The sequence below is a fragment of the Notolabrus celidotus genome, chromosome 20 (genome assembly GCF_009762535.1).
Source record: "Notolabrus celidotus isolate fNotCel1 chromosome 20, fNotCel1.pri, whole genome shotgun sequence".
NCBI lineage: Eukaryota > Metazoa > Chordata > Actinopteri > Labriformes > Labridae > Notolabrus > Notolabrus celidotus.
In genome coordinates, this window is record NC_048291.1 from 10,458,967 (window position 1) to 10,480,711 (window position 21,745).

General features: G+C 40.6%; 1 protein-coding gene across 1 annotated transcript in view; it reads left to right on the top strand.

Annotated features, from left to right (window-relative positions):
- The first annotated feature begins 91 nt into the window (after positions 1-91).
- lmtk2 (lemur tyrosine kinase 2) overlaps positions 92-21,745 on the top strand; it is a 38,048-nt gene continuing 16,394 nt past the window's right edge. Inside the window, exons 1-6 of the mRNA XM_034711895.1 lie at positions 92-614; positions 14,134-14,267; positions 14,441-14,594; positions 15,721-15,797; positions 17,601-17,719; positions 18,648-18,735. Coding sequence (XP_034567786.1) covers positions 509-614; positions 14,134-14,267; positions 14,441-14,594; positions 15,721-15,797; positions 17,601-17,719; positions 18,648-18,735 — 678 coding nt within the window. The 5' untranslated portion in view covers positions 92-508. The remainder of the gene's footprint in view (positions 615-14,133; positions 14,268-14,440; positions 14,595-15,720; positions 15,798-17,600; positions 17,720-18,647; positions 18,736-21,745) is intronic.

Genomic DNA, 21,745 nt, shown 5'->3' on the forward strand with positions numbered 1-21,745 from the left:
TAAAGCTATAACATAATTGGCTCAGTGTGTGAAATGTGTTGGTATTCTTTGCTGTGATTGGTTGGAGTACTTGTCAATCATTTCCCTTTTTACGCCCCATTCCGTGATATGACGTTGAACAGGAACATGGCGCTTTGGAGGAGAGGTGTTTCATGATAGTCAGGGCTATTGATTATTACCGTTCAGCTGTGTTCATTGAAATAACACACAGGTAAATACAGTCACTATGACAGATCGTGAGAGGTGAGGGTTCATGTTGTCTCTATGGACGATATATTCCGTAGTAGTGTTTGCTGTCGTCAGCTGAAACTGTTAGCACTGACAGGCTAGCTAGCTTGCTAACAGTAAGTCGCAACCGCTAAACAGAAAGAAGACATGTTTTTAATGTAGTCTGCGAAGACTCTTATCTTTATTATGATTAAAAGACTCAATTTAATGTTAAATTAGCTTGTTATAGTTTAGGACGACGATTCCACACAGCTAGCAGTTTGTTAGCTTAGCTAGGAGGATGAAGAGCCGCCGCCATGGATGTGTTTTGTTGCTGGCCGGTGGGATTCTGCTGTCGGTGTTCTGTCTATGTGAAGGTGCCCCTCTTCTGTATCATCACAAATCAGGTGAGACACTTAACTACAAGCTGATATAAAGCTCAGCGTGTGTTTGTTTGATTACTACAGCATATGTCTATCCAGCTGCTTAGCTAACAGATGTTCCTGTTAGCCAATATTTGCTCGTGTAGGTGTTGCTAATCAGCAGCTAGAAGCTAACAACACAACAACAACCTGGCTTCATTTCCTGTTCCCAGACTGATATCAGTGTCCTTATTCTATGTGTTTATTTTAAGGATAATCACCGATTTCTGAAACATTTGACTTTCACTTTCAATCGAGGACGCTAAAGTGAGCATCTTATTCGTAGCTTCCTTTAGGGAAAGGTTAAGGAAATAAGGTCCTAATCCAAAACCACTGTACCTATACTTGTAAGATCCGGACTATATTATTTTAAACAGTCTACAGCCTGAGACTGTTTCGAAAAGGTAAGAAAGGGCAATTTTACTGCTTTACCCCCCCCTGTCTAGACCACATCAGACCAGGTGCTGATCCAAAACCACTGTACTGATGAAAAACCACTGTACCTTTACTTGTCAGATTTGGACTAGATTATTTTAAAGAGTCTAATCCTTTTCGAACACTGTTTCATATTTGTAAAACCTTTATTATGTTTGTGAAAAGGTAAGAAATGGCAATTTCACTGCCCCCCCCTCCTCTCCTGTCTAGACCACATCAGACCAGGTACTGATCCAAAACCCCAATATCTGCTCCTCAGATCTGGACTAGACTTTGCTAGAGAGGCGACAGTCTCTGAAGACCACAGTTTCAGTTTTATGACACCTTTACTCGATTTGTTTGAATGGAAAGAAAGGCAATTTCACCTTAACTTTAGGGGAAGGTTATGGAAACAAGATCCTGATCCAAAACCACTCTACCTTTACTTGTACGATTTGGACTGCATCATTTAAAAAAATCCACAGCCTGAGACTGTTTCATATTTGTAGAACCTTTAATCTGATTGTGAAAAGGTAAGAAAGGGCAATTTCACTTCTTTCTCCCCCTTGTCTAGACCACATCAGACCAGGTACTGATCCAAAACCCCAAAATATGCTCCTCAGATCTGGACTGGACTGTGCTTGAGAGGCTACAGTCTCTTAAGACCACAGTTTCAGTTTTATGATACCTTTGCTAAATTTGCTTGAATGGAAAGAAAGACGATTTCACCTAGGGGAATGTTATGGAAAGAAGGTCCTGATCCAAAACCACTCTACCTTTACTTGTACGATTTGGACTACATTATTTTAAAAAGTCCTCAGCCTTTTCGAACACTGTTTCATATTTGTAAAATCTGTTTGTGAAAAGGTAAGAAAGGGCAATTTCACTTCTTTCCCCCCCCTGTCTAGACCACATCAGACCAGGTATTGATCCGGAACCCCAATATATGCTCCTCGGATCTGGACTACTCAACTCAACTTTATTTATATAACACCTTTCATACATAAAAACATGCAGCCCAAAGTGCTTCACAGAATAACAGAGACAGAAAACAACAGCAATGGTAAAATGATAAAACACATGATTATAGATAAAATACTTAAAAATAAAATAAAAGCAATACAGTAAAATTAATAAAATAAGTAATAGTGGAAAGAAAAGTTTAAAATAAGGTAGCGTTAACAAGATCAGATGAATACAAAAAATAAATAGATAAATAAATAAATGTTAAAGCAATGATTCAAATAAAAATAATTAAAATAACAGACTAGACTGTGCTTGAGAGGCTACAGTCTCTTAAGACCACAGTGTCAGTTTAATGCAAGCGGCAAACTCCGGTCTCAAACGATGAAGCCAATGCGGAAGTGATATAAACTGCAATACATCGAAAATCCGCTTGAGGCTGGCTGCAGAAACACCGGAAACCACATAGATATGAATGGGAAAAAGACGATCTTTGCAGCATTAATAAACATGTTTACAGCCTGGTTCAAAAAACGGCTTGGCCCTACAACGCTAATCTCTCTAATGGCATACACTGTACGGGGGGTGAATTTTTTTCTAACGTGACGGTTAAGAAGATATTAAGATTATGAGTTTTGCCCAAATAAGGACATAACTGACGTGACTCCCGGTCGGGAACACACAGCCATTGGCTAAGAGACTCACACTACGTCACACTCTGCCTAGTTGAGTTCCGCATTACCAATATGGCTGCCGCCGTCGATTTGCTTCAAAACAGCTCTCAGGAACAGATGGGTGACGTCACGGATACTACGTCCATATTTTTTACAGTCTATGGTTTTATGATACCTACTCAATTTGCTTGAATGGAAAGAAAGGCAATTTCACCTTTAGACCACATTGGACCAGTTCTTGATTCAGAACCACATTACCTAAGCTTCTCACCTGTGGACTTCATTATTCTAGAGAGGCTACAGACTCTACAGCTACAGATTACAGCGAGTTGCTTAGCTCAAAACATTTCATTGTCTGCCACCAGAACTCAGAAAATACTCATTTACAGAGTCCGGTTTAGATGTCATCAAACTTAACCACATGTAAATCAGTCTCAAGGCGGCAGTGTTATGACTTGGTTAATATATTTTATATCTTTAACCAGCAGGTACAGAGGTGTTAGCCTTTCACGGGGTCGGTCAGGTCATTGACATTTCCTTAAGTTTACGGAACAGTTGCGTTGATGTAGGCCTACCAGCATGAAAACACTGCTACTTATCTTTTTTTGTAGTCCCCCTTATGTAATGTCTTTGTTTTGGTACTCTTCCTGTATTACAGGTTTTGCCACAGGTGTGATCATATACATGTTTATTTAAGGACAAATGAAAGAGTATTCATCCAGGAAACCCTCTTCCATATTATATAAGAGTGAAAGATCAGAAACCTCTTCAGGACACAGCTGACGCCTGCAGTTTCTTCAGATTCTAATTGGAAAATTTGATATGCAGTTGTGGTTAATGAATGAACAAAACATATTTAAATAAAATTGAGCACAGTTTCATCACTTAAACCCCTTATCAGGTTACATCTGGTGGTCACAGGTGAATAAATATCAGTATTCACGTTTTAACAAATGTCATCACTTTGTAGATACAGTGCCTTTAATGTATTGGACTAATTTATAGAGATCCTTTAATACCACATTCCCTGATGTGAACCATACACTGTATAAATAATTGACATAGTATCCGTGATGTCACCCATCTGTTTCTGAAGCACTGTTTTGAAGCAAATCGTCGGCGGGTATCATATTGGATATATGTTGAAGTCAACCTAACTGCTGTTGAGCTAGTGTGAGGCAAAGAGGTGGGCTTTAAGCGTCCTCGCCAACAGCTACAGTGTTCCTGCCTGTCAATCAAGTCATCTGTGCCTCTTATAATTGAAAACTTGTAATCTTAATATCTTTGAAATTGCAGTGTTAGGAAAAAAAACACGAGAAATTAGCTATCCAGACTACACCCGTTTTTTTGGACCTCGCGTCTGGAGGTTGCCGCTTGATGTGAACCAATTCAGATACCTGACCCTGTGAGTGGTTGAAACTAGGGATGGGAATTTACAGTAATCCTTGTACTCGATTACTCGAATTACCTAGTGAAAGACTAGAGCACTCGCATTTATTATTATTTTTTAACCGTAAACAAAAATAAACAAATAAACAAATAAAAGTCCATTTTGGTTATTATCAGGCTAATCTTCTCCGCTCTGGTTTCGTCACAACGTTGTGTGCTAACAGGGCTAGCAAAAGACGTGATGCGAGACTGCCTGTTATCTGTCTCCGCTGTTTTCTCCTTGTGCTTTAAGCGCATGTGGTTAAGCATCAAACTATTATTTTTCTATGGTATGCAAGTTTAACGCCACATATCTTGCACTGCACATTAACTTCATTGTTTTTTTCGAAGTACTACCAGACATCACTTTTTTTAACTGACATGTCGCAGGTGTCGCCGACGGTACTGTATTTGTTATGCTTTTGCTTTCGATGGAATAATATGTTCCTAGAGAGTTGCCGTAGCTGCCGTAAAACAGTTGTTTTTGCTGAAATCTGGCTCGGTGTGTACTAAAGCTGAAGCCGTGGCCGGAGAAGTCATACATTTATATCCCGTTAATCATTTTCCTACCTAGTATATTCAGTTAGGCGAAAACAAAAAGCACATGGCCACACATGTAACGCTGTATGAGTTCAAGTTATGTTGCCAGGTGTGCGAGTAACAAAATGCTACTCGAATAATGGGGTCAATGGCGAGTACCCGAGTACTCGAGTACCCATCCCTAGTTGAAACCTGTTTTATTGAAAATCATAGGTGTTATTTGTTTGAACAGCTACTGTGCATACCCCTAACGTATCATAGTGCCACCCCTCAAACCTATGACCTTGCACAGGAAACCCTAATGTGTCTTTATTAGAGTTCTTGTTTTGGTAGCACAGAGGCCAATTGAATCCTGGCCATACTGTATTGAAGGGGTACATAAACATAAACAACCAGGTTCCAGATTCACATTGTGGACTGCATCTCTAAACTGTACATCCGTTTAGGTCAACACTCTGATGTTGTGAAGTGCAAACATCTACTTCAAGACGAGGAAGTGGTTTCAGTGTTATTGCACTGTTTTTGTCGTTCCATCAGTGCAACCGCTCTTGATTCCACCTGCTTCCTTGTGTGAAATATGTATAAGCATGATTTTGCTATAGTAGAGTGGATAATGTGTAACTGTATTACATTCCAAGCTTATCAGCGTGAGTCAATGATTGGCCTTTGCTTAATTATTATCTAACATACAGGAAACTCATGTTGCAATATTTACTTGCTTTTTATGCCTTTATTACATAGCAACCTGTTCTCTGCCCCACTTTAACTCACCACAGTGAACAGATCATATGCTATTTTAAATTAAGATTTTTGTTCTTTTTTAAGTTTTTGTTGTGGTCATAAATGCATGTGGGTAAGGTCACACTTTGAGCCTGGAAAGTCAGCTGCTGAGCCGGTCTTTCAGGGACATGTGCTCTGTTTACACACATCAACTTTAAAGGGACATTTAAAATGAAGTAACAACCAGGTGATGGTGGCATGTCTGCCCCGTAAATCAAGGTGAACATTGGACTTGACCTTTCCCCACATTGCTTAGTGATTCAGTGACAACCACCCCAGGCTGTGGGGGATTCTACTTGAACAAACCAGTCATGCTTTATAATGCTGTCATGGGCTAAAGCTCCAATCAGTGCTCCTCCAATTGCCTTCTTCATTGCACTTCTTTATACCAAATTATTTTGTAACATTTTGATAAACAAGAGAATGAATTTCTGCAGATGTGTCTTTTCAAGGGCAGCTTTGAGCACTGTCGGCTTCACATCCCTTGGCTTCTCATTTGATCGATGAGCCTTCAATCTTCAGCAGACAGACAAATCTGAGCTGAACTCAAACACGTCATCCAGACAATGCCGTCCTTCATCCTGTTTGCAGCTGAAAGTACAGACATCCACTGTTGTGCACGCTGGTGGGTAAAGTCTGCAGAAATGGGTCAGCTTCCCCTCTGCGTGAATGCCTGCTAGAATATGCAGTGGAACCGAAATAAGACCTGGCAGCTCCCTGCCGTATTGGTCCCAAAAACCAGTTGAGTCATTTGGTTGGGCCTGCCAAGTCATAATATGAACCCATGACTCAGTTAAAGCCTAACTGAGGAGAACTGATCCCATGTAGCGCTGCCGTGACCCAGCTCCTGTTTTTAATATCTGACGTATGCTGCAGTCTCTCTGGGTGTCCTGCTCTGCCTGGAATCCTGTTGCTCTGCTTGAACATACAGATGATGTTTGAATCAGAGTCTCTGCTTTGAAATCACAGCTGTTTGTTTATTACAGGATTGCAGTGAAGCTCAGGTTGTTCAAGCAAAGATTTTCAGATTTCTCTCTGAACTATTGCACCTGTCTGAAACAGTTGCTCATTTTATTACCTGTTAATATTTAGTGGGGATGTAACGATATATCGCAAATCGGTAAAAAATTGATGCAAATAAGGGTGGATTAAATCGATTCAACATAATTTGTATCGGGATATTATTTTAAACAGTAGAAGGCGCTATTTGCATTTCACTCTGCTTGTATAACATTAAGTCTCTTGCGCTGCTCTCTCGTCACTCACTGAGTGGAGGTGTTTTAAGTTTAAAGCATGTTTCAGAATCAGCTGACTGCGCACAGTGAAGATGCTCAGCTGGAGCTGCAGCTGAGTGACAGGTCTCCACGAGTGCTTTTTTTCTCCGCCGCAGGACTGATTCTGACCCGGTTGTGCTCCCTGCTGACACCTTACCGCGTTATTTTTCTCAATAAGTAACAAGAAAACTGGACACTGTGAGTCCAAAATTTGATTCAGTCAAACAAGTTGTCCTGTTGCAGTAAATCCACATGTTGAAGGATCAGTCACAGACCATGTGTCTTAGAACAAAGTTATTTATGAGCCTGCTCCTCACGTTGATATTCAGCGTGTTTAACATTTTGAACACCTCAATATGATCCGTAGCTGTTTAATGCAGTCAGTTATATATACACTGTGTCGTGAAGGGAAATTTGATTTAGGGGGGAAAAACACATTTGGCATTATTTATGACATGGAAAACATTTTTTAACTATAATTAATCGTTAACATTTCCAAAGATCAATCAAGGAGAATACATGAAATTAACATCCCTAATTTAAAGAGATTTCCTTATTTGTTTTTATGTTTAATACTTTCATTTGGAATCGTTCACTTTCCATTTCTTGATAATTGTTCTGAAATTTTCCAACAGGGTATTTTTGTGTGGTCATTTTTAGTTTTGTTTCCAAAGAAATAAGAGAAAAATATATATATATCGCAACTGTCCATATCTGAGAACTGAAGTAAAATGATAGTTATTTCAATTTTGAGTTCAATCCAGTTTTCTTGAAAACCGTGAGAGAATTGTGAGTGAATCGTATCGTGAACCAAAAACCGGGTTTCGAATGGAATCGTGGGTTGAGTGTATCGTTACATCCCTAATATTGAGTGAATAAATCTGAATTATGTGGATCTTATAAGGTACAGATTTGTCACATTTCGATGTAAGATTAGCCTCTCTTGGTTTTAAGATTTTGGATATTCTCCTGAATCTTAACAGTTTAGGTAAACACCATGTCGCCATAGAGTCCCTGCTGGTTAAGAACTCAAAAGCTGATAAAAACGTCCAAATAGGAATTTAGATTACTTATATTTGTGATATTCATGTTTGCTAAGTCACTTCCTGCAGTTTTGATAAATGCGCTTACTTTAGATTTAGCAGGGTCAGCCGAACCAGTGGAGTCTCTGCGACACTTGAAGGACTTTGTCACTACTTTCATACAGTCAATGTTACTAGCTGTGTATTCCTCCCGTCTCCAGCTGTGAATCCATCACAGTACAGTCGAGTAGCTCATGTGAGGAATGTGTGTAAGTGTTAATTGTATTGTTGGACTCACAATGAGCTTAAATGATTAAAGGTATCGTGTAGTCCGTGGCTTTTATTCAAGCATGTTAAGCTGATTCAGTCTAGTAGGCTGGGCTGTTCAGTTCTCTTATTCCTCACTTACTTACAATTGTACCACAGAGGAATTGTGGGTAACCTTGAGCAGCCCACATCCGACTTAGCGGTGCTTACCACCTCTTTCCCGATGTAAACTGCAAGGTAAGAAACGCTTTAATTTAACATTTGTAAACACACATCTGCATTTCGAGCTGAATCTGCCGGGCCTGTGTCCTGACTATAGACCTGTTCAATCTTTAATTCCTCTTCTCATCAATATTTCACCACAGAAACTGTTTCTCTGTTGCAATCTTGAGCACAGAGGAGAGGTTTGTGGAAGCAATCCTGAAGACCAAGTATATCTTCTTACTTTTACCAAAAGACAAGGTGGCGTCTTACAGCGTGAGATATTTGTAAGTCAGAGAAGACAAGTATTTTAAACATTAATCAAACATGTTTATTTCTCTGATAGATGTTGTGGTGCATTCAAGTGACTGTCATTCATCGCTGCCACCTTCTTAATACTCCCCCGGGGAGATTAAGCGATGCTGCTCATCTCCTCCTCACTGTGACAGCCTGTGTCGCACAGATTCATGGCCGGCTTGTAGTAAGACTGTTGCTCAGCGTGATGTTAGACGAGTTCCTACATCAGGTTTATTTCAGGCCGATATTTTATTAATGAACTGCAGGAAGGCTGGATTTTATGCCAGCTCAATTTGTTCAGTTAATGCTCAACAACTTAAGGGCTGAAGGTTCTGCTTCTGCTCGACCTGGTCATTATTTAAGACCGTGTCTTTTTGGATAGCTTGAAAATCATTGCTTTTAAAAGAAAGCAACACGAAGCCACTCAAGCTGTTTATTTTTTTGGGACTTGTATTCAGCCAGGAGAATAAAAATAACAGAAATGTAGCTATTCTTTCCTTTTGTTTTTTTGTTGGAAAATAACTACTGACATTCAGCTGGCTTTCTTCTCTCTTATACCTGAGTGCATCAAATGTAGATTTATCAAAACATCTACCTCAGCATTGCAATAATACCTGCAGGTCTTTTGTTGAAGTTTTAGTTTGTAGATTCTTATTTTTAATTTTTTTGTTGAGGTAATTTGCATAATTTGATTTAAATTTACAACAAATATATATTCTGTGTATCAGTTTAGTAGAGTATTGTTCTAGAAGTGCACTCCCCTTTAAGTTTACCAAGAGTTACGGGCTGAGTGATAGGTTCCCACAGTGCAGTGAATGCATCACGGTTATTCCGTGTTCACTTGTACTACCGTCACAGCGGACATTAAATGTGTTAGAAATCAATCAGACATTAATAATAAAGCGCTTTTCATACAATTACATTGTAACGCAAAGTGATGTACATAAAAACAACGTAAAATAGAAAAAAAGAAAAGAAAAAAAAAAGAGCTGTAATAATAATATTAATAATAAATTTTATTTGGCGCGCCTTTCGAGTCCCCCAAGGTCACCTTACAGAGAATAAAAACATTCATCATTAAAACATCATTAAAACAAACAAGAAATAATAAATAAATAAAAAATAAAAACTAGTGAAGTGCACAGAGTCCAGTTAGAGTGAATTTGCCAGTTTGAACAGGTGAGTTTGGAGTTGGGATTTGAATGATGTTATGGAGTCTGACTGTCTGATATAAAAAAAATGAAAATAAAAAGACCCCACCCCACAATCCTAAGGTTAAGAACACAATAACAGAGGAAACACTCTGAATGATATTTAAATGAGGAAACACTGGAGGTAAATTAAGATGTTAAGACTCAACACAAGAAATTAAACTTACCAAAATAAAATAAATTTCTAAGATAATGAAATATAAAAAAATATTAAACCATTAAAAAAAACAAGATGCTTAAGATAAGTAAATAAATAAAATTAAATAAAAAATGAATAAAATTTGATCTAGATAATAAATAAATAAATAAATAAATAGATAAAATATGGTGAAATAAAACTGTTATAAGACTAAAACTCAGTTAAGTTCTTGAGTTTGCTTTTAAAAATGCACAGCAGAAGTTGTCCCCGTGCTCCTCCTTTACCAACATCCTGAAAGTATATTTAATAAAGTATATAACGTTAATAGTTAAAGCCAGAGTTAACACAGTGTCAGACTAACAAATCTACTTTAAGATTGTAGGTACGATTGATAAATGCTGTTTTTTGTGGAGTAAGTGAGACGGATTTGAAGGTGACAGAAAATTCGACATATTTTGAAACAGTCTTGAAGCAGGCTGTCTAAACAAACATGCTGTATGCCACGCAATCACTTGGACGCCTTGTCCCCTCCCCGGTGCCTGCCATGATGTGAAAATATTTTTGGATTAGCCCCATTCAGAAAAGCGCAGTTTATACCAGCTTAGTGTTTAGACACATTGGCCTTAGTCTGGTTTGTCTTTTATCCCGAAGGGGCTCAGACTGTTTGTGCTCAATTCTGTTTTAATTTCCTCTCGTGTGCTGGTGTGAAAACACGAGACAACCAGAAGTCAGTTTGTAGTCTGGGTGCGTTCAGTAGTCGCTTTCATCTGTGGGGACTTTTGTAGCTCAGCAGAAGGAGACTCTGTAGGTGTTGCATCTCTCTCCAGCTGACAGGATGTACCTGACAAGCAAAGACCAGTGGGAGACAGAATAAACAGGGGGGAGGATGGGGAGGAAGGACTCTCGCAAATATTCTCTCTGTTCTTTCAGTGCAAAATCGTAATGATGTAGAGTGCTGTGTTTACACTCATCATAGTGTGAGATAACAGTGATATAACACAGGTGCACACATGCATAAAGCTCTGTCAGGTGCATTTACTATAATAGAAATATTGACAGACATGCTCATACAGTTTGACTCTAATGTCTTTGGACTGCTCACTCACAGACACAGCAGAAACTAGTGCACAACAGCTCTCATACCTTTCACATGAGCGCTAAGAAATGAGCGGTGACATTTCAGACGTGAGACAACAAGGTGGGGTTGTTGGGAGGCTCATAATAACTCCGAACAAAGGTTGAGCCTCTGTCAGAATTACAGTTTGCACAACAGTCACCTTTTAAACACTCAGTCCATTCACGTTGCTTCTTTTGAGAACATGTTTTTGTAGACGAGGCAATATCCCACGCCTTTATTGTCCGCCTTTATTTCTTGTTTTGGTTGTTAGTAACACAACCAAACTTCTTCTGATCAGTGCTTACTTCTACATTTTGGCTGCCTACTAGTCGTGTTTTCTGTTGAGTGTGTTGTGTGTGTGAAGCAGCCTCCAGAACAAAGCTGTTGTTTGCACTAAATTCGAAATCACTCGCACTAAAACGTAAAGCTGCTGTGCGCTTGTGGGTCAGCATCTGTGCTGTGAGAAAGCAGCAGCTGAGCAGTGCAGTGGGCGGGTTGTAAGGCTGCTGTCAGCCCTCACGCTAAAACTGCTGGCCCAAGCAGCATCCACACCAGCACGGACTCACACCTGCTGTCACCGCTGCTGCACCATCAGCTGCTCAGCAGTCAGAGGAACCCCCCACAGCTGTCTCTCTGAATGGCTGATTAGAACTGGAGGTTGTGTAGTACGAGGAGTCACACGTACTGTCACGTAATGTTTGCAAAATGAAAACCTTAAAAGGTCCTGGTTTTGAGTCAACTCTTTATGTGATTAGAATTTATCTGTGTCTTACTTCCTGTTCAAGCTGGCGTTTCTCTCACTGCAGTGCTGCTTTATTCTTTTAGCACGGTGCAGTTTATTTTGGTATGTGAAGTTCTACCTTTTGTTGTGGGTGGATTTAGAAGCAGAGCCAGTACACCCCTGTGTAATGTGCTGTATTTCCACTTCTGCTTATATTTGTAACAACACAGTCCTTTCCTTTTTGAAACATTTATCAGATTCATTTTGATGAAAGTAGGGATGCACCGAAATGAAAATTCTAGTCCGAATCCGAAAACCGAAAATGAGGAATCCAAGGCCGAAAACTGAAACACCAAAATAAATTATTATGCCAATTATTATTAGGGAGACCGGGGACAGTTGTAACCATAGACATAATAAAGAGCAGACGGCGCATCGACCGCTACTACTTATTGCTGCTGACGAGCCGTGGGGCCGCCATCTTGGTCCGGTCACCCGCTCCACTCAGTGTAATCTGTTTGGCAGGCGCAATTAAGTGTCAGCACATTTAATCAATCATAACTGAATACTAACCTGATTTTCATGCAGGTTTTTTTTTCTGCAAACGTCATACATGTAGGTATGATAAAGGACACATGGTTTGGCATTTTTTAAAATTCATAGTGGGCTTAAAGCTGGGGTTGGTAATCACATTTAGATACACTTTTTGTCATACTGGTTAAAATGATCTTTATGTCCTGATGGCAATCAATACATGATGTGTTCTTAAAAAAGAGTGAAAAAAAACTGCTATCTACAGCCGGAATAAACCTGGGAAAACACTAACCAATCACCGTTTTTTGGCTCCCCAAATTTTAAACCAATCAAATCCCGTACTGCCGTTCTGCCCGCCTCCTGCGCGTACATTTCCCCAGCGTTCACTCCTCCGAGTCCCCGTCTCCTGCCTCTACTTCCCCTGACTCTATTTACTGCCCCTCTCGCTCGTCCTCGGGCCTGTCCCCTCTGACCTGATGAGGTGCTTTGCTCAGGACTGTAGTCCGGATCAGAGTCTAAAAAGCTCTCACCAACAAGCAGAATAATTAATGACGTTCAGTAAGTCCTACAGAAAATATATATTTATTGTAGCGTCCGTCCGGACGCTGTAGGGATGACGAGCCGATTCGTGAACACGTTGAGCTTTAATAACCGGTCACTGTCGGCCGTGATCACGCCAACCAACAAAGCAACAATCAATGTTTGAATGAATGAAAAACTTCTCCTCTCCTCTCGCACACTCGCACACTCTACACCTCTCCTGATGCCTTCACTGACCGTCAACACTGTAGGAATTAAGAACATCTACACTGAACACGTTTAACAAACAGTAGAGCTGTTACAGTATTATTATATGTATTATAACTTTTCTCCTGATATCGTGTCACCATGACAACTGGATAATGCTAGCATGACAGTTGTGAGTGCTAACAGCAGCCATGTTTGTTTGTGTTTTTAACTTTCACTAAGATAATGTTTTGTTGAGGACCGGTTTTGAATCAGTCACCATCATATGGTCGAGAATCAGCGGCGCTCGTGCATGTGAGCGGGGGGGGGGGTATTTTGCTAAGCAGTGCTCTGGCATCTTGAAGTCTCTGCTGCTTCAGTTTACGTTTACAAGTAGGATCCTGGGTAGGATGACCGGGCCAAGATGGCGGCCGTATTTCTTGCGCCCCAGCGGCGTCTACTCTTTATATGCTTATGGTTGTAACACGGGTCAGTTGTAACACTTGCACTTGCTCCAATCAGGAACGGGATAGGAATCACCTGATTCACTCTGCACATGCTCAGTTTAGTTGTAGCTAGTTTGTATAGCAGTTTGAACACACTGGGTTAAAAGAGCTCAACGTTATAGACAGAAATGTCAAAAACAACTTTCCCCGGTCTCCCCTACCATTGCATTTATGGCTCTGACTGTGTACTAACCTCACTAAAATCAAGGATCTCATTGAACATATCAGACAATGAGGGTGCATGCCCCTCATCTGGTTCAGAGAGAACAGTCCTTTTTTCTGCGCTCTTTTCTCCCCCTCCTTCCTGCGCTGTGCGCTTCTCCGTCTCCAAGCGGGCTCTCCGCATCCATCGCGGCCTGAATCATTTCTTGCACGCTGCTTTATTCCCACATCCGAGTAACGATCTTTATAACGCGGATCAAGTACAGTTGCGATGAAGTTCAGAGGGTCCGAATAGACCTCAGTGAAACGTGTGCTGACAGACTCCAAGAGTGTACTTTTCATTGTTTTTACCCGTGGTCTGTCTCAACCTCTTTGCTTAGAAGATGCTTTAGTGCTGCAATTAAAGGAATAACAGATGCAGACATGTTGGCCCTTATCCAGACAAGTTTCTGTGGCCAAATTTGTGGTGCATCCCTAGATTAAAAACTATAAATGTAAATATTTATGTTTGTTTTTTTTTCATTACAGCTGGAAGCACAGGGGACACATTGTCTGCGTCCCTCTACCTGTCCCTCGTAGTCTCACTGACAGCCCTCGTGGCCTTGGTGGTGGTGCTAGTGAACTGTGTGACCTGCTGCAAAGAACGTGAAATCAATTTCAAGGTGAGAGTCCTGGTCGGCAGGTAGCTGACACGCTCCACGTGGGCCACATCTAATGAATACAGAGTGAGGATGGACTGTAGAGGACAGTGTCTGTTGTTATGCAGCGTGTAGGGTTCCTATGAGGTATAATGGCAGGCCTGTTTTTTCAGCACTTTCTCTTTTTGTTGATGTAGGAGTTTGAGGACCACTTTGAGGATGAAATTGACTTCACTCCACCAGCAGAGGACACGCCGTCTATGCAGTCCCCAGCTGAGGTATACACCCTCGCTGTGTCTCCTGTGGCGCTGCCTGGACCTCCACACCTCCAACCGCCTGCCCGTATCACAGGTCAGGCACAAGCAGATATAAACACAATTATATTGTGTGTCAAGAATGTTGTAAAAAGTCTGGTTCAAACATGCAACCTCATATATCAGATATATGCCACATAAACAGAGAGTAAATTGTTTTTTTCTGTTGCTCTCTTTTGTCTTTGTTTTATGTTTTTGAAATTTAACATTTAAAGAGCACAAGAACCTTTTAAATCCTTAAAATATATGAGAGATAGATGAGTTGTAGTTAGCTCACATTGCCATGTGCCTTTTCAGTACATACTGTAATTTGTCTCAAAAAAAAAAAGCACATCCATGAGGGTCTTCACAAACTTGCAATACACAAAATAATTGTCTGTTTTTTAAAGATATCTATGAAGCACTGTTCAACTAAAAATGCTCTTTGTTCACTTGTTATTTTAATAGATATCCTTTTTTTAACCCTCCTGTTATGTTGCGGGTCAAATTGACCCTTTAAAAGTCTATTTTAGGCATTAGATGTCTTCCAAACCAGCTAAATGCAGCGAACAAATCTGGATAGCATGTGACAGAAGAGGTGTCGCGTAAATTTATTAACATCACTTCACACACAAACAAAAAATTCAAAATGTAAAATAAAATAAACAAAAATCTATGTCATGTAAAACTATTGTATTTATATTTAGGGCTTTCCAATGAACATGAAAAAAAAGTTTTAACATTAATTTAAATGAAAAACAAATGAGTTATCCTGTTTGAACCATGATCTGTGAGAATTAAAGAACACCAATGGACTAAATTTTGATTTAAATGGTTAGTAATGGAGTTCAAAATTTGATTAAAAAATTTGTATATTGAGATTTTTTGGTGTTCTGACACTGTTGGATAATTGTATATGCCCCGGGTCAAATTGACCCAGGAACATTATTGCTGTTCTAGAGAAACAAACATAACAGGAGGGTTAAGATCACTTTAACCCTTTAGGGCCATTACAAACAAATGGCCCTAAATAAGTGGTCATGACACGAAACAAGATAGAAAATAATAACAAAAAAATGATAAAAATGTTTTAAAAAACAAAACAATAAATAATAAGATAAGCAGAACATTGTTCTTGTCCAATTTATAAGATCAGAAGTAACATGTGTTGTTTGGTTTCACAGAAGGATCTGCAGGCTTCCAGGTAGCACGCCACAGTCTGAGTTACATCCAAGAGATTGGCAACGGCTGGTTTGGCCAGGTAAGACAAGTCTAAGTCTTCAATTATCTCAGCGAAATCAAATTAGGAAGTCTTCGGAGTAATGATTGTTTTATGTGTTAATTATTTGTGTTAACATTTACTGTATTCCTCATTCAGCATATACAGTGGGGCAAAAAAGTATTTAGTCAGCCACTGATTTTGCAAGTTCTCCCACTTAGAAAGATGAGAGAGGTCTGTAATTTTCATCAGAGGTACACTTCAACTATGAGAGACAAAATGAGAAAAAAATTCCAGGAAATCACATTGTAGGATTTTTAAAGAATTTATTTGTAAATTATCGTGGAAAATAAGTATTTGGTCAATAACAAAAGTTCAACTCAATACTTTGTAACATAACCTTTGTTGGCAATGACAGAGGTCAAACGTTTCCTGGAAGTCTTCACCAGGTTTGCACACACTGTAGCTGGTATTTTGGCCCATTCCTCCATGCAGATCTCCTCTAGAGCAGTGATGTTTTGGGGCTGTCGCTGGGCAACACGGACTTTCAACTCCCTCCACAAATTTTCTATGGGGTTGAGGTCTGGAGACTGGCTAGGCCACTCCAGGACCTTGAAATGCTTTTTACGGAGCCACTCCTTTGTTGCCCGAGCAGTGTGTTTGGGATCATTGTCATGCTGGAAGACCCAGCCACATTCCATGTTCAATGCTCTCACTGATGGAAGGAGGTTTTGGCTTAAAATCTCACGATACATGGCCGCGTTCATTCTTCCCTTAACACAGATCAGTCGTCCTGTCCCCTTTGCAGAAAAACAGCCCCAAAGCATGATGTTTCCACCCCCATGCTTCACAGTAGGTATGGTGTTCTTGGGATGCAACTCAGAATTCTTCTTCCTCCAAACACGATGAGTTGAGTTTTCACCAAAAAGTTCTATTTTGGTTTCATCTGACCACATGATATTCTCCCAATCCTCTTCTGGATCATCCATATGCTCTCTGGCAAACTTCAGACGGGCCTGGACATGTACTGGCTTAAGCAGGGGGACACACCTGGTGCTGCAGGATTTGAGTCCCTCTCGGCGTAGTGTGTAACTGATAGTAGCCTTTGTTACTTTGGTCCCAGCTCTCTGCAGGTCATTCATCAGGTCCCTCCGTGTAGTTCTGGGATTTTTGCTCACCGTTCTCAGGATCATTTTGACCCCACGGGATGAGATCTTGCGTGGGGCCCCAGATTGAGGGAGATTATCAATGGTCTTGTATGTTTTCCGTTTTCTTACAATTGCTCCCACAGTTGATTTATTCACACCAACCTGCTTGCCTATTGTAGATTCACTCTTCCCAGCCTGGTGCAGGTCAACAATTTTCTTCCTGGTGTCCTTCGACAGCTCTTTGGTCTTGGCCATGGTTGAGTTTGGAGTCTGACTGTTTGAGTCTGTGGACAGGTGTCTTTTATACAGATAACGAGTTCAAACAGGTGCCATTAATACAGGTAGCGAGTGGAGGACAGAATAGCTTCTTAAAGAAGAAGTTACAGGTCTGTGAGAGCCAGAAATCCTGCTTGTTTGTGGGTGACCAAATACTTATTTTCCACCATAATTTACAAATAAATTCTTTAAAAATCCTACAATGTGATTTCCTGGATTTTTTTTTCTCATTTTGTCTCTCATAGTTGAAGTGTACCTCTGATGAAAATTACAGACCTTTCTCATCTTTCTAAGTAGGAGAACTTGCAAAATCAGTGGCTGACTAAATTATTTTTTGCCCCACTGTAGCATGCCAGAGCACCCTGCTTTAAGGCCCTGTCTCTCTGTATGTTAAGTTTAAAGTACCTCTTTGCACACACAGGTGCTCCTGAGTGAAATCTATACCGATCCAGGTGGAGCCAGAGTGGTGGTGAAGGAGTTAAAAGCCAATGCAAGTGCGAGGGAGCAGAATGATTTCTTGCAGCAGGGGGATCCATACAGGTACGAGGAATCCTGTGACACCGTAAATCAGAATCAGAATCAGCTTTATTCGCCAAGTATGCTTGAACACACAAGGAATTTGACTTTGGTAAACTGTGCTCTCTTTGTACAAGGCATAAGAATAGGAATAAGAATAAGAACTACAATAAAAAATAAAATGAAAATATAATAACAATAACCTTAGCTATAAATACAAAGAAACAACAAATAGCTTGACTAATATGTACAGGCTAAAATAATATGATAAAGTGCAGTGGTGAGTTGCAGAGGTAGTTTTACATTATAAAATAGAAGTTAAATAATACAAAAAATAGAAATATGGAATTCTGCTTGAGAATTGTTGCATTGTATATCTACATGTATATTTACAGAGAGTATTGATCTGACAGGTATGACACTGTTATGGTTTAGTGTTCATCAGAGTGACAGCCTGGGGGAAGAAACTGTTCTTATGGCGGGTTGTTTTGGCGCACAGTGATCTGTAGCGCCTGCCGGAGGGGAGGAGTTTGAAGAATTTGTGTCCAGGGTGTGAGGGGTCAGCGGTAATGCTCCCTGCCCGTTTCCTGGCCCGGGACCGGTACAAGTCCTGGATGGGGGGCAACACTCCTGATCTAAAGTTATGAGCATGACATCTGTGTTTTACAAGAGGGGATTTATCACTGAAATACTTAATAGTGGATCATTTCTGATCGTATTAAGATTTTATTCTGAATATTTTTGTTACAAGGATTTTTTTAGAAGGACATTCATCCAGCACTTGTGGACAAAAAATTGCCGTATGACATCACTGTTATGTCAGCAGCACCCTCTATCTTTCTTTCGACACATTGCATGCTCCTCTTAAATCCTACAGAATATTTCAGATGATACTGTAAGGCTTGTTTACACATTACTCATTGACAGACTGAATGTTGTTTTGTTTTCACAGAGTTCTGCAGCACCCAAACATCCTGCAGTGCCTGGGACAGTGTGTAGAGGCCATTCCCTTCTTACTTGTCTTTGAGTACTGTGAAATGGTGAGTGAGGGTTTTTTATATCACATTATGTGCAAAAAAAGATTGCTGTAAGATTAAACAGATAGAAATGAGATTATGGTCGAATATAAAATTAGTTTATTTAATATAAATCTACAGTGCTACATCTCGTTTTGCAGTGTTTTTCCTCCATTAAACTCGCAGCTCTGGGGAATCAGTGCCAGAGAGTTGAGACTAGGGGTGGCAATTGATAAGATTTTAACAATGTCAATTGATAAGATAATTGGAATTGACACAATCAAATTCCCTATCAATTCTCCTAACGATTCCTGAATATTTTTTTGCGGGGGGAAAAAAGTAGTTCTACACAGTCTTCCACACCAAAAGGAGTCATTTCATTTTTTCCCATATTATGTCTGCACAAGACTGAACATGAACATATTCAACTTGAACATACTGAACAATAGGTTGACCTCATTCTCGGCTGCATGAGTCCAGACGTGGCCCCTCGAGCCCGGAGGAAAATACTTTGAATTTGGAGAGGAAACACGCTTTTCCTCTGTGGGTCATTGCGGAGGTATTTTACCCGCTCTCGGTGCCTCATTTTTAGCCGTGTGAGTCCGGACCTGGCCCCTCGAGCATGAGGGAAAGCGCCCCGACTCCGAAAGGGGAGAGGTAGGCGGGGGTTCGCCTCCCCGACGCGAACATGTTCACATGGAACCCTTCTCCACTTTGGCCCGACGCGAACCCCAAGCTTCGAGGCAGAGTCGACAAATGCTTCAGCATATTTAAGGTATTTGCTCCAAAGAGTTCTGTGTCGCAGAGTGTGTGACATAATGCAACGTACAGCGATGTGACGTGACGTCGTGCTGGGAAATGAATCGTTAAGAAGAATCGACAACATTTCAGGTGTACAACTCCGATGGAATTGATCAATTGGAACCGGTTTTAAGTCGGATCCGGTTTTCAATTCCCACCCCTAGTTGAGATGTTTCAATTTCAGCTCTTCTTTACTGAGAAAGCTTCTTTAACGAAGAAATCAAAAAATTAGCCCGTGTCAGCCAGTTAAGCTCACGCATTCATAGCGCGAGACCCCTTACATAATGTCCAGCAGGCATGAATAGCTGACCTGCCCTCTTGACCATCTGGACTGGCAGCTTACTGTCTCACTCCTAAATTAGCCCCCCTCTCCGCCTTCACATATTGGAGTGACTCAGACTTCATCATGGCAGCTGATTTATTCTCTGTTTCTCTATCTATCCTGGGTGGGCTGGGCTTTTACCAATACTACCTCCTGTCCTCTCCCCTCCTCTCTTTCTCTCCCATCTCCGCTCTCCCCCCCTATCGAAGCAGCATAGCTAGTCTAAGCCTGGGACTTCTCACATTCCCACCTCACCCAGTAAAGCAACGGCTCCATTTACGCTCCCCTGGTGTCGGCTCCACCAGTTGCTGTGTTTGTGCATTTTTATGGGTTGCACCTTGTGTGTGTGGAGAGTGAAGCAAGCCAAGCTGTTCCTAAAGAAACTTATGCGCCTGGCGATGAATGCAAGGAGGCGAAGATGTTGCCCTGAATATTTACAACAACTTGATTGCTTGTTGTTTGATTGATACTACTTGGAAATGCTGCCTGAAATTGATACTAACGCTGAGTACGAGAGGTTTTGGGTTGTTGTTTCGCTCGTTAGCGTATTTTGAAAGGGGTTTTTAAGAAGCAGTTATTTTTTAGGATGCATCTCTTCAGTGAGCACAGGGCGTCTGTCTGTGGCGCATGTTAGTAGGTAATCTACTGGTTCCAAATTTAGGATTTCTTTAGACTTTGTTGTCCATAAAGTTTTTACCAGGTCAAAATATAAATGTTAAAAACTTAAGTTTCTGGGAGTGCAAGCAAGCTTTCCAGCCTAAGCTTTGAACTAAGTTGAGGTTTTTGGAGTTCAAAGAAATGTTTCTAAATCAAGGGAGTTTGTATTAAAACACAAAAATGTAAAAAAATTGAACTAACATTACACCTAAGTGAGTCAATATAACAATTTGGTGTTGTGCTCATCTGAAAAAACAACCCATTAATGATTACATCTTTTTTAAAAAATGGTATTGAAGGAAACTTTCAGTGTCACGTGGAGTTGAAGTTACAGTGAACCATAAAATGAATTAAAAACACTTTAATGGCGTTCTGTTAAACATCACCAAGTTTATTATCCTTAGATTTAATCCCTACATGAGCGTTCTGTTGATCAGCTGTCTAACTTTGGCAGCGATGAGCGGTCTTGTGTGTGTCAGTGTGTAAAAGTGTAAAAGACACAGGTGTGTCAGAGTGCACTAGGGCAGCAGAGGTCCACCCACTTCCTGCTCCATGCCAGGATGTCGTTTGGATGGCACAGCCTGAGCAATTAAGTTAAACAGCTTGATTTTAACCAGAATTTTATTGATTTTTTTAATCTCATTGGACGTGAAACCACATTTTTATCCTGTGTGAAACAAATCAACAACAATATATGTCTTCTAGAATCTTCCCCACACCTTTCCTCCCATTTGTTCGACCCAGTAACATTTCCGACAGGGTCCAGTTTGGCTCACTGTCCTCAGATTGCGTAACTTTGTTTGGCTTGGGCATTGTCAGCTGCTCGGGGCCTGCTGGCTGCTCCCCTGGCATTGTGGTCTTTCCCAGCCAGCTCCAGTAACATCTCTGACAGGGGATGGAAATGAGTCAAGGTGAATGACTTATCACACGTGGGCACCGGTCATTAAGGAAGATGGTGTGATGATGAACAGGTCCTGTGTGTTAAAGGTGATAATGCGAGGGGGAAGTGGGGGGAAGCGCAACTGAGTGATGTCTATGATCATTATCCCTCGCTGGATAGAGGCTTTGGAAGACTTCATCCAGGTTGGAATTTGTCCTACTGAATCTCGTACAAGTTAATTTACTCCACGTGCACGTGAGACTTCGCAACAACACAAAAAAGGTATCTAATGTTCTCCCACATCAACTCCTCTGTGGCCTTTTAATTTCTTCAGGCAATGCCAATCAACTCCTCAATGTTGCAACATGTAACAT